Here is a 16,953-nt window from a genome sequence, read left to right as displayed (position 1 = left end):
TATCTCAGACTTCGTAAAGATAAGGAAGCAAATTTTCTCATGGCAAGAACAAGATATTTGAAAACATCAAAAGTGGTTTTGTATTTTTATTAATATTTACAAAATATTGTAAATTCATAACATTTGTCCAGCTTGCACATATCAATGTGTACAAAATCCCCTAGTTATAAAAGTTTTTTTAAAATTACTGAAAAGCACACCTTATCCAGCATTTTTTCCATCCAAGTAAATATACATATCAAATAAAAAAATAGAAGTATTATATTTTCTTTGTGTTTCAAGACACAAGGGATCATAAAAACATCCATCTTTATTAGATCCAGGGTAGAATTCTCGTAGTGAGCATTTTAAAGTGAGCAAAATAACAATACCAAGTATTGTTAATCTCAAATTAAGTATTCTCTAGAGTGATTTAAAAAAAGATTTTAAAATATGGGAAAACAGAAACAACGATCACAATTTATGCAGTTCTGTCACTGCTGAAATGAAATATTCCTCCTTGAAGATGTTCAAGTTAAGACCTGAACAGAACTGGGAGATAAACATTTAATGACTGCTGCCATGATACTGGGAAAATTATCACTTTTTAGTTTCTATAAAATACAATTTTTTTTAACACATTATTTGCTGTTTTTCAGTCAAGATTCACACACCAGTAGACAATGACCTCCCTCAACTAACAAATGAAAAGCTGGTTTTGCTACATTGCTAACAACATGATATACTAAGTAGGGGGTTTTTTTGTTTAATCCAGCATATATGATAATATTATACAGGAATCCTCATAGAAAAGAGGAAAAATTGAAGTTTCTGCCATGGACAAAAACTTTATAAAAACATAACAGAATTAAAATACAAAATACATATAGTACATGTCAGATTAGTTAGTAGTGGCATTTGAGGTTTCTGGAGACTGAAGAAATTCATAGGGATCGTGAACCATGTCTTGCTGTTCTCCAACACTCAGATGAGAGGGGCTTCCTGTAGAATAAAGAAAAAAAAACCCACACCTTTAAAAGTACAGAAAAATAGGAGAGAGATATTTAAGTATATAAACAGCATGGTTATTTCACATGTTCCTTTCAGATTTTTAAAGCAAGACAGACATTTAAATGATACTTAAACAGGAGTTTTTGAAAAAGAAATTACAAGATTCTTCAATAACTTAGATCCTTTTTGAAAAAGCAGTCATTATTCTATTACTCCGAGTTGAAAAATTATACAAAATATAATTGAGTATCATGCAACCAACATCTCCTACCTTCTCAGAAATGGCACTAAATTGTTAAGTGGTATGTTACCTTATCATCCTGTCTTATCACTGAATTTTACAGTTGACAATGGAAGGCTATTGTAGAATCCCACCTGTTACTTGCTGCATATAACTATGCCGCAGCAAAATAAACATCATATACTCTTAGTATTTCTAAAAGCATAAAATGCAAGTGCATATAGGGATTTGCCAGTCAGTATCAATTTACTTCACAATTACTTCAATCATGCCTAATAAAAAAATAAGTAACTACAATTAGTGTCCTTAATTCCACAGGTCAAAAGTATGTCTTCTTAGTTCTCTTTGCCATGCATATTTAAAAATTAAAACATGATCCCATAGTCAGCACACTGTCTTATCAGGGTAGATTCATGTAAAGATTTATTTAAATTAAAATGTAAGTTTTAACCAGTTGCAATTAGAGCAGAAGTACTGCGACTTCTGTGACACAGGTAACACTACCAAGATGATGTTGGTCTCTTTCAGAGGTATTGGAGAGGGAACTCAAATTGGATGATGGCCGGGATCCCACTCTGTCAGCCTGAGCTTCATGAAGGTCCTGCAGCAGCTTAGTTGTTTCATCCAGATGTAAATGGTTATCATCATGATCAAGCTCCTTCTTCACTTTCCCTAAGGGCAACCAGTTACCAACCAAAACCCATAATTAGCACATGCAGATTGACTCATGAATTACCATGTCACTATAAAAAAATTCTAAAATAAACACAAGTGTTGTCTGTTAGACAAACGACCTCAATCTTGCATTTTCCTTTGCACTTCTAAAAGGCATCAGCTGCAGATCTGTTTCCAGTTTCAAGAAATACATGTTGAAACGCATTTAGCAATACTGGAGGATGAAGGAGAGCACCATGGGAAATGACTGAAACTGAACAGACTCCTGATATTTAAACAGCTACAAGAGCTTAATTTGTCTTCCTCATCTGTTAAACTCCAGACATGAAATAATGCATTTAGTTTGCAGCAAAGGAGAGGAAGTCAGCAGAAAGATTACTTAAATATCTAACTTAAAATACAGTTAAAATAGAACATGTAATTTATGGAGGTGAAGAAATCCCCATCACACAAGATTTTAAGAACAGTATCTTCTCCAGCTACACTGATTTTATAGTAAGCCGAATAAAATTGTGAAATTGGAAAGAACTGGAAGTATGTGCCAACATATGCTGTTCTCTCATCTGAAGACTTAAAAAAATTTCCCTCAACTTTAAACAGGAAAATAAACTCTTTCCCTTCTCTTTGGGCTGTCTTCAATGGAGACCTTGCTAACTTTGCAAGAATTATGATAAGAAATAATGCCATAAACTCTCTCCAGAAGCTAAGTAATCTAGAAGTATGATTACAGAAAGATCAAAGAAGAAAAATATAAGCAGCTTTCAGTGGAGCAAGAAATTAATAGTAAGATTGATATGTCTAAACATTATCTATAAAAATAGATATTTATTCATTTTTTACTGAACTGCAATAAAATTAGTGTGTGACAGCATAATCAGAGTTTACAATTGCTCTTCAAAGAATACTGCACCTATGGGAGAAATCTGTAGAAATCTTTTTTTTTCTTTAAGCTTTCAATTACCTTGGTTATGTTTTATAATAGATATTTTGGCATCTTTCACATTCTGAATTAAAAGTATCTTAAACCATAAGCAGGTTTTTTTTTTTTGTGATGACATTTTTGAAGACATTTGACCAGCTCAGCAGCCTGCAGAAATGGGAACATTACTTCCTGTAGTATTTAAAGAAGGATACCTACCAAAGATGTGTATTTGAAACAACATCTTAAGACTTTTATATAACTGCCTTATTTGAAACTAAAGTTTTGCCAGCACCTGAAGTTTCTTCTGATTTTTGTTTTGGGACATTCCAAGTGGTGATATGATTGAGCTTCACATACTTACCTGCTTCCCACATTACTTCAAAAGACAGCATATGAAGCAATAACATTTCTGAGCCAAAGCTCCACACCGATTCCTAAAATTTACATTACTATGAACACATAAAAAACAAGCAAAGCTATCAAAATTGTAAGGTACAAATACTTTGGTTTCTTCAGTGGCACAGGAAGTTAGCCTGGCTAGCATGTGGATGTCTCAAAGGAAAAACAGACCAAGGTTTAATTTATCTTGTATCAGCCCTAGACTTTTACCTGTGTCAAATGTAGACTTATTACTACTTTTTGAACACTTTTTTATTCTTAGCAAATCCAGATGTTATTTTGCCTAAATGGTACAACTAAACCATAATTGATGGCTTGTATATTTAATTACTTACCTAATGAACTTAACATAGAAATATCAAGAGATACATCTGAATATGGTTTCATAGAGAGAAAGTCCAAGTCAGAAGTGTTACTGTCTCCAGCAGATTCTCCAACCTATTAAAATACAAGAAACAGAAAGACTAGCAATAGTGACAAGCTGTCATAATAACTTTTTAATGTTTAAGGTAAACGCATGAATCCATACTCTCAAAAGTGTGCACCACAACACTTGAGACTGGAGCATCCATAACCATCTTGGCTAACCTACAACTCACAGGCAGCTCAAACATGGTTTCAGGACAGACCAGTCATATGAATGGCAAGGAATCTGCAGGATAGTCTGAATATCTTTCATCTCATCATCCGGGACCGTTGAAACCAATGTTACCGAATCCTCTGGGACTCAATTACATGCTCAACTCATCCCTGTCCCATGGCAGAACCCTGGCAGGGGGAAGCATTAGCAGTATCCCCCATCATAATCCCATATCCCCCACTCCCAGATCCCCTTTCCCCTCACCTTCTCAATGCAACATTGGATTTATTGAAATTTTTAGTATGTGACTAATAAAACCAGTAAGGTGGGCCTCCCTATACACAGTATCAGCTGGAGCTGGTCTCTCAAGTATTTTTTCTATACATTTGGATAATGAAATACAGCCTGCACTACAACAATTTCATTTTTTCCATACCTGTTGCAATACTGCTATGTAATGGCAAAAAGTAAGAGATCAAAGTAAAAGTTGTTAAGCTTCAAAACACATTCTAACAGAATTCTCTGAGGTTGCCTATTCCAGCAGGAGGAATAGACATGCAGGTAAATACACAACCAGGTATTATCTTTTAGAAATATGAAAATGAAACTTAGCACTTTCATGAATTAACTTAACCAGTCATCTTCTAGAGAAATACAAAGCTTTCCACAAAAACATAAGGAATATTTATAAAACTATAAATTTTATTAGTTGCTATAATGTAATCCATATAATTTTTTATGTGAATTGCCATGGAATACAGTGCATATCTTCTGTTCTCACAAATAATTTGCAAGATAAAACCTGTACCACTTAAAGATTTGATTAGTAGCTGTGAAAGCATAAGATATGCATTATTTACCCGTACTTTCTAACAGGCATTTTCAATGGATGGGTAAACCTGATAAATAGTACTGTTTTTTTTCCACCTTTACAGCAGTTTGAATCTCAAATATTCATCAGCAGATCAAGTATCTGTCAGATTCCTAAGTGGTCTGCCTCTGAGATTTCATTATGCATGCCAAATTAAACTAGAGAATACAGAACAGGACAACCAAAGCCAATAACTAAAATAGACTGAGTGTCAGAGAATCCATTTTAAGTACTGAAAGTTTATTCTAGACACTGTAATTTTAATCTTCTACGTCAGAGCATGCACATCCTTGCACTGACACAAAATGAATGTCTCAATGCTCCTGGTTTTTTTGTTGGTGTCCCCCCCCCCCTCCCCCCACAAACCATTTTACCATAATCTGTTTGGAAGAATCCGGACAGGTATTACGCAACTTGTGTTCTTCTTTTATGAGAACTGGCAGAACCTAAAGAACCAAATCATATTTTACATCTCAGCATTTCATAGCTTATACTTGTGTTTCCCAAGAATACCCTTAGTTTGTGTAATATACTGGTTTACCATGATCAGATCCTAGGCCACCACAGAACACTATCATGTTTTGTGATGTTTGCATAGAACCTTTAAAAAAAAAATAAAGACTAGCTCTTCTCTAATGGGTGACCATATAAATTCACGTAAACAATTTAGAACTAACCAGGACAGCCTCTTAGGACAGCCTCTTCAGGACTAACCTAACAGCCTCTTCTTTATCATATACTCCACTTGTCAATCTTTTCTGTATTATTATACAGAACAGATGCAGATTAAATAAAATTAGGAATTTGGATGTGGGAAGCCCAGAGAACATCACTTTCTCTACTTTAAATGCAGACTGAGTATCAGCATAACTTACTTTAACTTCATCCAGTGGTTTTACTGGGATGTTTCGCCTCTGGAAAGAAAGAATACTAACAATTACTTTTATTCAACGTAAGAGAAAGACCTCTTGTACAATTTCAAGTATATTCAAACTTCCCACACAAAATGAGACTAGAGACAGCTAACTTTTTCACATATCTGTAATGCAATTACAATGTAACAATCACTGTTTTGAAATATTTTAGTATTATGCATTTTAACTAATCTTTGAGTCCCCTTACACTATTTTTTCTGCCCATGAACTTTATATTCAAGTGCAGTGTATTAGTCATTACTTCACTAACTTCTGATTCCAAATCATTTAAGGTTGCACTTTCAGAGATATTAATTCTTACTCAAATGCAGCAGCACAAAATACTCAAGCATAAAACACCATGGCACATCATCACTGAAATACATTTAATTGCACAAGATCTGTGCATATCACAACTGAACAGCATTTGTAAGTGTAAATAGCCATTGACCATTTGAAATGTATCCAGAAATTCTCATTTAGAACAATATTCATAGAACAAGGTGGCAAAAAGGGAAAGGCACATGTTGTATTTTAAAGCTCAGTTCAATATGTTGTATACACATATTTCTAGATGTAGAAGAATATTCAAAATGCTGGTTTTGAACTTTTTGAACTTTTGAATTTCTTTGAACTAATCCTTCACATTTCTTCCTGTTTCATACACAGTCTTTTTCCAGTAGGGACTGGGAAAAAAATACCCAGAAAATTCTGAAGAATCCTCTGTATTTTTCATTCTATTGTCTCCTTTTCGCCAAACATCACCCACCCTGTTCTACTTCTAAGTCTGCAGAGATTTAGCATAATCTCATTTCCACCATGTCAGGAAGTCTGAGTACCTTCCATCCTCCCCCCGCCTCCCTTTCTTTATTCTTGAATCATTCAGAATGTCATAATTTTAAACAGCAGACAATTATTTCCAACTAAGAGCAGTTTTCAGAAACAAGATTTTGCGGTTTCTGGTAGTCTATTTTGTCTTGGGAATGCAAATATTCCCAGTAGAATTATACATGCTCCTGAGAAAAATCTCTTCTCTAGTCTTAGTATGAATCTCCTAGGTAAAGTGGTTTTGGAAATAAATTAAAAGTTTTTCCTTCAGACATACTACACTAATTTAAAAGTTAGCACTGTTGGGTAACAGATACCTGTGCAGCGATATTAATCTATTCTCCAACATTATTTCAGTGTTCCAAATAATTAATCCTTCCACAAGGAATATATTTTGGGTTTAAATTAAGAAAAAAAAAATATCCTTAACAAAAGCATTGCAATATAACTCAGAAGCAGATATATAAGTAATGACATTGACCGACAGGGCTGCCCAAACACTCTTCAGCTGGTTGGTCCCTTCTCCTCCCTGCTATGTTGCACCCCCTTGCCTCTTCCTTTCTGCAGTCACATAGTGAACCACATTGGAGAATTGATATAGCTGGAGAAAAGAAAAAGATTACTTCTCTGCTGATTAATTCAGTTTCTAATTTGGTTCACTGCATGGTTGCATGAACAGCTAAGCCTGCACTGCTTAAACTGACAGTAGAAAACAAAGCATCTCATACAATATTAAAAAACCGAAACAGGTCCATTCTTGTTTTGATGAACTTGTGATATTTCTGTGCATCAAGGACACACCTGCTTTAGCTGATAAATAGTTTTGGAATGATCTCCACTAGTGATCTGGTCCAGAAGATCATCTACTATTTTCTTGCTGTAATTTCCAGCGTCCTTCACAAATTCTTGTAAGCTAGTAGGAATGGAGATATAAGCATTACAGAAAATGTTTACTTTCATAAAAAATACCTCAACTGATAATATGGTTTTCCCCAACTATGCTGCATTACACCTACATTTTCCTTGTTCTTTTATTCTTTGATGCTTCTTCAGAAAAGCAATTAAGGCCTTCAAGATGGGGGGGGAGGGAGTTCTTTTTTATTTTTTTTAAATGGAAGTAAATGTATGTGCAAACTTGTTTTTCACAACTACCAGCAAATTTTCACTTGAACTATCATTGGTTAAAAAAACCCACAAAAGCGGGTTAAAAAAAACACAAAGAAAAGAAAAAAGCTTGTGATTAATTCCTTCCCTCAAAGATTAACAATTTAATGAAAAGTGGCATTTTCCTTTTCAAGTAGCTTTAACCGTTTTGAAACTCCTTGAAAAATATCACTGTTTTAAAGTCACTGAAATTTATTACTTGCATATCTAAACCTACTTACTGCTGGGTATAAAGCAAAATGCTACATGTTTAGCAACCTATAATATCCTGTGGTCAAAGACCCTAATAACAAGATCCATAACAGCCTTGCAATAAAATAGCGTAACTTAAAAGTGTAAATGAAAAAAACCCACCAAAACAAAAACCACAAACAAACAAAAAAAACCCACAAAACCAAAAAAACCCCCCACCAACCAGGATGAAAGGTAGCTTCAAGTTTTATAGGGAGTTATTTTTAAAATAAGTTTTAGAAAAAAAATATCACGATTTGGAGGCTCCAAATTGCAATGAGAAGTTAGGCCTCCTAATAAGGAAGCGCTTACCTTAAGGCACACTGTATCCCAGTTTCATCACCATATGCTGAGTACAGGAGTTCCATTTCATCTGATTTCAAATCATGAAATATAGAGTTGTTTTGCATGGAAGGTGCTGTACTAGCACTTGTAAGAAAGGTTACTAGACAGGTAGAAGAAAGATGACAAATGATTAACACAAGTGTAAAAGATCACTTGGGGGGCAGGGGAGGAAAGAAAAAGATGATTTTGTTTTCTGAAACAGATACAGAAAGAGCAATGTTTTTTTTTTCTCCAACTGATATCAAGAGCAATATCTCACGGACAATTCCAGACTCTAGAATCAGTGCAACTATTTTAACCATATAAATAAACATACTTACACTACTGGAAAATAAAGAATTAAGTTAATCACCGCACTGCCACAAAAAAAGATTCATTCCCCCGCCCCCTTTTATATTTCTGCTTTTTGCCTGTGCCTACTTCACTGTTGTTTGCCAATCAGTTTCTGGAGAGCAGATTAGAAACTATTAAAAATGCCAATAATACTAGAAAAAAAATCCACAGTTTGTGAAATCCTTGTCCTATGACACAAAAATGCAAATGACCAAAAGGTTTTTTTCTCAAGTCTAAGCACAGTTGCTCAGGAAAAATTATTTCCTCCAGAGAAAATGGAGTACCATTATCGGAGACCTTCTAGCGTGGCTATAAGATTAAGGCAAAACATTAATCCATAAACTCCTAATTAAGTTATGTTTAATAAGCAAAAAAATCAATTTAATTAAAACTGCATTCTGCTGTAAATTGAATAATTATATATTATAGAAATAACAAAGGGAACTTTCATTTGGAGACAGGTATAATCTGAAATTATTTTATATCAAGAAATTGCTCAAACATCTAATTAACACAAAGTTAAAACATGTTCTTTGTTCTTTGGCATTTACCTTTATTTCTTCGTTCATCTTTAAAGCCCAGTGTAGTGAAGCCAGGTAATAATTTGCTTGACAGTGAACTCAGGTCCACTGGGTGAGTCTCTTCCTCTAATAATTTGATTTAAAAGAAGATAATAATTTTTAGAAAAGCATTTGTGTTTATTTATGGTAAATATTTAAATTTTGCTATTTTAAAAAGTTGCAGCTACCATAAAGGCTAAGTGTCTTTTAATCTGTACATTTTTATGAAGGATAGGTAGTGTAATTCAGATTCTCCATTTAAATTTCAAATACATGCTGTAAATATGTTTCCATCTCTTATTCACAAGATCTATGGCTTACTTAGTTATTTCACTTTTGAAGTACACAGCAGCATCTGAAATTCTTTTACTAGCTGATTCACAAACATTCAAAATCCAGATATTATGAAGTGATAAAAGCAATTTCTTACGTTGATTAAGTGGTAGTTTGCCTATAGAAACCCAAACACCATGTAAAGAACCTTGTTAAGATAATTACCATTATGGCTATAGCAATATTTCTTTCTTCTAAAGTTCTGAGAACTGCTTAATTAAAATGGCTCAAATAATTTGGAATATGCTTTTAAACTCAAAAAAATCCCAACAACATTTGGGACACTTACAGTTATTTTAAATCACTCTGGCTATTATGGAATCTAATGTTAATTATGCTCAATTACTGAACAATAGAAAGCAAGTTTATCTGTAGAACCTTACTAGGATTTAAAAAAAAAAGTTACAGCAAAAATTCACATTATACTATTAGCTGTAAATTCAGAGTAACTAATATTAACTATACAAACAATAAAAAAAATTCTGGAGCCCAGACACATCAGGAAGCGATACAGTACTTTTCAGCACACAGGGAAAGCTTGCTTTGCTCCCATTACCATCACTGTCTAAATTTTCAACTGGCATGATTTCAGAAGTATTAAATCACATTCATTTTTTAATTTAATTTTTTCAGAAATAGGTAAGGGCATGATGGCAGCTGAAATGCTCAACTTCATTCCAGAAAAATTTACTACCAAAGGAAAAGGAATTTAGACAGCAATAGAGTTACAGGCTTGTATCTCCCAAGCAAAAAATCAACAGAAATGTGACTAGTCAAAAGGGTTCATGCATTCATCAATGCAACAGTAGGTAAGCTGTGAATTAATTCCAATCTCAAAAGGTGCAGAGAAGGAAGCGCTAAATCAACGTGACATACAGCAGCATAAAGACTATGACATTTCATTCGTTACAAATTTTCAAAACTTTTCCATTTTGAGCTCGAAACTAAAACAAGTGGAAAGCCTAAGACAATACAAATAATGTATTGTAGTAACACAAACAAAAACCCACAGAAAAGATCAAGGAACTAAAGAAAAACAATGAAGCAAAACCTAATTAACTTAAAACTGAAATTTAGCTAATAATTTAAATTAGGAAATAAAAAAAGGTAAAAGATTATTCTGAATTTGCATCTGTGCATTGCACATTTACATAGGATTACAGCACTTTCATTCACCTTTTGTCTATTAGATTTTAACACTACAGGGTACCTGGAGCAAAAGCCTGCCTTCCAAGTTCTCTATAAAGTTGTAACAATGTATATGTGCTTATAAATAGATGTTATTTTACGATCTTACTGTTAGCATCAGTAAAACACAGCATCTGAAGAGTGAAAATTTGAAAGGCAAAGAGAAACACCTTATATTAGAGATACTAAATGTAGCTGTTGGGGAAAATGGTTTGGGGAATTTTTTTTTTTTTTTAACTCATCTATACGAGACAGGGTCTGTATGTACCATTAAGACTTCAAAATCTGCTAGAACATTCAACATTAGAAATGTTTGCTTGAAAGATTACGGCATTTACCTTCTGCTTCTGGATCAGATGAATTTACTACACTAAATAATAGAGTTCCATCTCCATTTTTTTTCAGATAACCAATCTGTAAATAGAACCACAAAGATATAGAAGCAATCACTCAAAACAGTCCAAACTCAAAGAAGGAGTTGCTTACTTATGCAGAAAACTACAAAAAGTATTTTTAGCTGTATTCAGATCCTGCATTCTGGTATTCCCTTTTAATACAGAGAATCTTGGGTCACAACTATTTATTGCTGCCTAGCAAATGCTTCAGAACAGAAGACTTAGGAGTAAAAGTTCATATGTCATATATACAACTCCTTACTCATCTTCCTAAATCAGATCTACAGTTTGCATCCAAGACAAAAACAATTCCATAATAATTAGTATGGAGCCAGGCTTTCTGGCTGCCAAGCCTAGAACACTTTTTAGAAACAGAACTGTAACTCCTATCCACAATCTACCTCACTGTTTTATTTTCAAATCTAGATTGAACTGCTTGTTTTCATATCTCACCCACAACTTTGTCTAATCAGAAGCACTTTTATGAACACACTATCAAAGTCTTAAAGAGGAAGAAGTGCTGTGACAGACCTATCAGAGCACACAAACACAACGGTAAAAGAGACATCCAGAGATGTGAAAGACAATAGAACTCACTGGGATCTGTAAAGATAGAGCCAGAGCTGATGCAACAAACTAAGCTGATGTCAGAAAGTGACTACACACAAATCGTGCAAAAAAGACTGTAACTTCTCAGTAAAGACAGAAATGAAAACTATGCTCTCCCTAAAGAAATATTAGTAAATACTTCCAAGTAAATTGAAAAATAAATCTCCCCCCATTTTGGTTGGTTTTTGTTTTTTTTTTTTTTTTTTTTCCCCCCATTCCTCTTAAAAAGTTTAAAACTCTCTCCACACATAAGGCCAAACCCAATGTTGTCATAGAATAAAAATAGAGGTGACAAATGTTGGAAAGAGAATGAACAGGAACAATACCTTCAAGTGATGGCAAAAGTTAACAATAGCTGAACTCTAAGAACGTGTGCGTGTTACCTAGATTCAGTGGGATCTACAGTGGGTTGTCTAGCTCTTTAACAGCCTAGACAATTAAGAGCTGCACACCTAGAACAACTCTTTCTTGAACACTGCAAAACTGACTGCATCAGCATGAAAGGCCTTTTCACTACAGCTAGCAATTAACAGAAGATTGGTATTCCTTTAAAGGGTTTTTAAAAAGCCATTCTTACTTTAGAGGTTTCAAACAGCCTTCAATCCTAGCAAGTCTTCTAATTATCCAAAGAAACAGAAATATACTGAAGAAGCTAAACCCTCTCTCACTGTTCTTTGAGGCTTTACTTCCTAATCCAGTTGAGCCTAAGGTGACTGCATAACGAGGGCCATTGTCCAAGAAATAGACATTTAAGTTTGAAGACACAACTACTAACACTAATACTTTTCAAAGCAAATGTTTCTTCTGCAACGGTTGTTAAAAAAATAGGCGGAAAATGCAGGATGTAGGAACATCCTGGTTCTTATTTTCGATTGCAGTGGTCACTAGAGTATGTGACTGAATGAGAAATGAGGACAAAGTATAATGGTGGTAATAAGACTCCACATGATGCAAGGGAAACGGGGTAAACTTATCTCAGTGTAGGCCTGTAGCAAATGCCTGTAGCATTCACTCCAACCCTAGCATGAAGTAATGAAGGAATTCACCATTATCACATAGCTAAGAAAAACACAGCCCATAAACAGATCACGCTGAGAAAACTGCACTAATAGTATCACTGAACTTTTCCTTCTAACTCTTGGAACAGCACAAAAACCAAACACATGAACAGTATCAGAATCGCATTCAAAATTATCAAACCTGTGGTTAGCATTGTCCAAAATTCCAACATGGACAAACTACTGCTATCTTCTTCCAGTCACTGAAGTACGTCTGTATTTTGTACACACACAAGAATGTGCTATAGCTGACAGCTATTTTTGTACTTGTAGGTACAAAACTACAAGAGGTTCTGGACTTCGCATTGAAAACAGTAATTTCACACTTAAAATCCCTGAATTCCTTAGGTTGAGGAGGGGGGAATCCTAACAATCTTTCAACCTATGCCAAAGTTTGCTTTTTCCGAGGTTGCAACAATAAGAACAGTGTGATGCTATTTTAATCACTTTCAATGCCAAGGGTTGCAATTAAGGAAGCCAGATACAAGACTGAGCAACATTTCACCGTTTTCTGCAAGTGAATTTCTAAAGATGTTCAACACACAATACAACTTGAGATCCATTTAGGACACCCTACAATGGGCTTTGGTGGGAACTAAATGATAGACAATAGTCATATTGGTATTCCACACAAACCATACATCCTAGATGTTACAATCTCAGAAACCGTAATATGAAAGCCTGTTCCCTAAGGTAAAAAAAACATTCCACAGTCAGACACAAAATGGAATTGTGAACTTTGTTGTGCAGTAAACCTTGCTGTTGGGTAGGTATCGATTGATCCTATCCCGAGCTTCATCTGCTGCATGTTCCACTAGTGCCAGGACATGTTCTTCAGCAGTGCTATCTGTCAGGCTGCACGCATTTCCCTCAGGTTCAAATATGCAACTAAGAAAAAGAAGAAGAGTAGCTGTAGAAATTAAAAGCTAAAACAAAACAAAGGGCTGAATTCTGGTTCTGCTAAATAGAACAATCAGTCCCACTCCTCTCCCAGGGTCAGTCTACTTCAGCATTTAAATGGAATTTTAATTGTATTATGAAACTGCAGTTATGCAGCAGAAGCTAAGAACTACCAAACTACTGAACTTCAAAAATTTAATCATTTCTGTACCTTGATGAAAATAAAGGAAGTATTACAAAACAGAGATTGGGAGTAAAATTGCATTAATACAAGGTGAATGCTGTACGTGTCCTTAGTCTCCCACATGCACGAATATACTATTTTCACAAACTCCAAATAGAGAGATGCAGAAAAGAAATTACATAATGAGGGAATGGAGACTGTGTAACTCTAATCTGAGGAAAAAAACCAACAGGCTGCATTTACGAGGATTATGTCATTTAGTTGCTTGCAGAAGCAGGACACTGTTCCCAGTCTAACAGGGAGTCCTTTAATTCCTATGTTTGTTAATATTGGCAGTTAGTATTCCTAATCAGTATCAATCACACCATTCCTTCTCATTGAAATGACAGAATTTAACATTTATCTTTTAGTAGATCCCTTTTCATTAAAGTACCAAAACAATAAAAACATAACAAATAAGCATACCTAAGATGGAACAGGATATATCTTAGCTATTATATAAAATCAGAGAAAGGTAGTATTATAAGGGGAAGTGTGAAGGTATCATAGGATATGGCAGTCTTCATTATATTATATATTTAAAATAAACTTTGTACATCAAAATCTTTCAGGGCATTATATGGACATTAGACACTAGGGCCAAACACCTTAGGTACTGGGTAGAGCATCTCCTCACACCAAATCCATTTCTCTCTCCTGGGGTATCTTCTTCCATTTGCTTAGCTAAGAATTTCTCTCTGTATAGAGATTCAGATCCGATACACAAGAAAGTTTTGCTATTAAAGACAATAAAAACATCACAGGATCATACTATTATGAGACAAATGTGTTATACGATTTTTGTTTCATTGAAACTTTAAGAAAGGGTGTACACAGCAGGAAACTCCTCAAAAACTGGCACTTTCTATCACACTCTACAGAATACTTAATGGACAAGAATTTTGAGAGAATGTTCAGAAGGTTGCAACATCCTGGACAAAATTTTCAAAAACTACTTAGATGTTAGGATGTCCAAGTGATCAAGTCACTTTCTAAACTACATTATAGAGGTCTCAACTGCTTTGACACTTTGCAAACATGGACTTCAGCTCTTTCTCTGTTTTTAACTGCGAAATATGAAGGCAAAAATATCTGCTATTAGGTTCGATTCTCCCCTCAAAGCTCTTACTGTACATCAAAAAGAATAATATCTATCCTACTGATGCCAAAATACAAGTGTTTAAAAGGTCAAGTTAATTAGAATAACCAAATTAATTCCAACTACTAAAGTTACATAAACATTGAAAAGAACAGGAAAGTAAATTTATACCACAGCTGATTGCAAATAAATTGGTATCAGGATAAAATTAAAGGTCAGTTATTTTTAACTATTGGAATTGTATGTTAAGGTAGATATTAAAGACAGAGGAGTACTATATTGCTTGGCAGTCTCAATTTCTTGCTCTGTTAGCTATCTGTATTTGAAGATGAGCACACAAAAAGTAGCAAATTACAAAGTTACTCCCGTAATTGAGTTTCTGTAAGAATTAATCAGAAGAGAAAATCTATTATTCTGGGCACCATAGAAACCAAATCATCATATCTTTTAAAAACCCAACCAAACAAAAACCAAGCCACCTCTCCTCCTAGACAAGTCTTGTTTACAGAAAAGTACTGTCAGTTAATTCCTATACACAATCCATTAAACAAAGAACAAATTACACTTTGATAGTTCTCCATGATACAGCAACAGATATGTTTCTGTACGCTGACATTAGAATAGTTCCAGCCAAAAAAATTACTGTTTAAAAATATTTTTGAAGATACATGTCGCAGCCTCCTATTTCCACAAAAGAACCACATTAAAATACTACTTCTTCCATCAGACATTAAGCAGGATTACAAAAATGCTTGAAGTGTAACAAAAAACATGTGGCTGATTAGAACTCTAAAGTTCACTTTTAACAAAAATGGGGGAGCATGAACTTGAAATAACAAGTTACATTTCACTTTTTTTTTTTTACTTTGGATGTTTAAGAAAAAAGCCTGCAGAATATATCTACATGGTCAGATTATTTAAGACATAACTAGTAATGCTCTGTTACAGTTTTATTTTCATAAAATTCCAGTTGATATAATGTGCTACAATTTAAATTCAACATCTACCCTAGGATGTCTATGTAAGAACACTGAACAACATAATTTGCTTGTAAATCACAGTTTCTGCTAAAATTTCCTCATAAAATAGAAAATAAGACGCTTTTATTTGACTAAAATTAGATTTTAGCTATAAAAACATGACTTTGTGACACGGGGGTGCCTATTAGTTGGAAGACAGCTATTGCACTAGCAGTGTATTTTACAAAGAAGCTTAATAAGATTTCATTGGGAAGATGTTATCATCTGCTCCAGAAACAATCTCCTGTACCTCTATATCCTGCCAGATAATACTAAAGTTAAATAAAATCATTTACTGATCTGGGGCTACTTTGCCCTCCCAGAAAGATCCTGTTAGATTTTGATACAGTCAATCATTTTAGAGGAGGAAAAAAAAAAAAAGACAAAATGTGAAAGGTATTTGTGGCTATGTTAAAAATGAAAGAACATTTCAAACCATCATGAGAAGCAGCTACTCATTATTTAACAGATATATAAAGAAGGATAAAAATATCTATATATACATTAACTGTAAGTGTTTAAAAGAATATGCAGTCATTCTTTGAATTGTTTGTTGCAAGCTGGGAATCACTGGGTTATTAAACAAGTTCTGTAAATAAACAAATAAATAAAATACAATAAAATTGCCCAATTATCCTATGGACCACAAGGAGAAAGGCTGAAAGGAGTTTTTTTTTCCTCAAATCTTTGCTGCTGTCTAATATTACAAAAGCTGCAACAAACCAGTAAGCATGCCCATTAAAACCTTTACCTAATAACTTCTTTATTTTGCTTTTTGGATTTCTTGGTAGTCTCTGCTTGTACAGGAACAACTTCTGGGACAGGTTCCTCAACTGCTGTGTCTTCGTCACCCAAAAGAGCTGCCTGCTGAGAAAAATCCATGTCCTGCATAAACGACATGCTGCGCTTCAAAGCTAACAGCCGTTCCTAGAATCAGAAAGGACAGAGTGGCAGGGACTTAACCTTTCCCTCATAGCCAAGATGCTATGATAATGGGATGGGATGGGAATGGCCATGGCCTTATTTTGTTCTTAATGCCTCGTTTTCAATGGCGATGCAACATGATTTGGTCATGG

General features: G+C 34.4%; 1 protein-coding gene across 9 annotated transcripts in view; it reads right to left on the bottom strand.

Moving 5' to 3' along the window:
* Positions 1–79: 79 nt before the first annotated feature.
* BRD9 (bromodomain containing 9) overlaps positions 80–16,953 on the bottom strand; it is a 26,294-nt gene continuing 9,420 nt past the window's right edge. The window contains exons 7-18 of one of the 9 annotated variants that reach the window (XM_072853515.1): positions 16,629–16,804; positions 14,368–14,496; positions 13,392–13,524; positions 10,913–10,988; positions 9,045–9,140; positions 8,128–8,260; positions 7,222–7,333; positions 5,554–5,592; positions 5,053–5,124; positions 3,563–3,665; positions 1,736–1,903; positions 80–981 (exon numbers count right to left, since the gene is read on the bottom strand). In XM_072853515.1, coding sequence (XP_072709616.1) covers positions 881–981; positions 1,736–1,903; positions 3,563–3,665; positions 5,053–5,124; positions 5,554–5,592; positions 7,222–7,333; positions 8,128–8,260; positions 9,045–9,140; positions 10,913–10,988; positions 13,392–13,524; positions 14,368–14,496; positions 16,629–16,804 — 1,338 coding nt within the window. In that variant the 3' untranslated portion in view covers positions 80–880. The remainder of the gene's footprint in view (positions 982–1,735; positions 1,904–3,562; positions 3,666–5,052; positions 5,125–5,553; positions 5,593–7,221; positions 7,334–8,127; positions 8,261–9,044; positions 9,141–10,912; positions 10,989–13,391; positions 13,525–14,367; positions 14,497–16,628; positions 16,805–16,953) is intronic. The other 8 variants (XM_072853516.1, XM_072853517.1, XM_072853519.1 and 5 more) reach the window with 8 other exon arrangements.

The sequence above is a fragment of the Ciconia boyciana genome, chromosome 2 (assembly GCF_034638445.1).
Source record: "Ciconia boyciana chromosome 2, ASM3463844v1, whole genome shotgun sequence".
NCBI classification, from domain to species: domain Eukaryota; kingdom Metazoa; phylum Chordata; class Aves; order Ciconiiformes; family Ciconiidae; genus Ciconia; species Ciconia boyciana.
The sequence above is the reverse complement of the archived record's forward strand: the minus strand, read 5'-3'. Positions and strand labels throughout refer to the sequence as shown.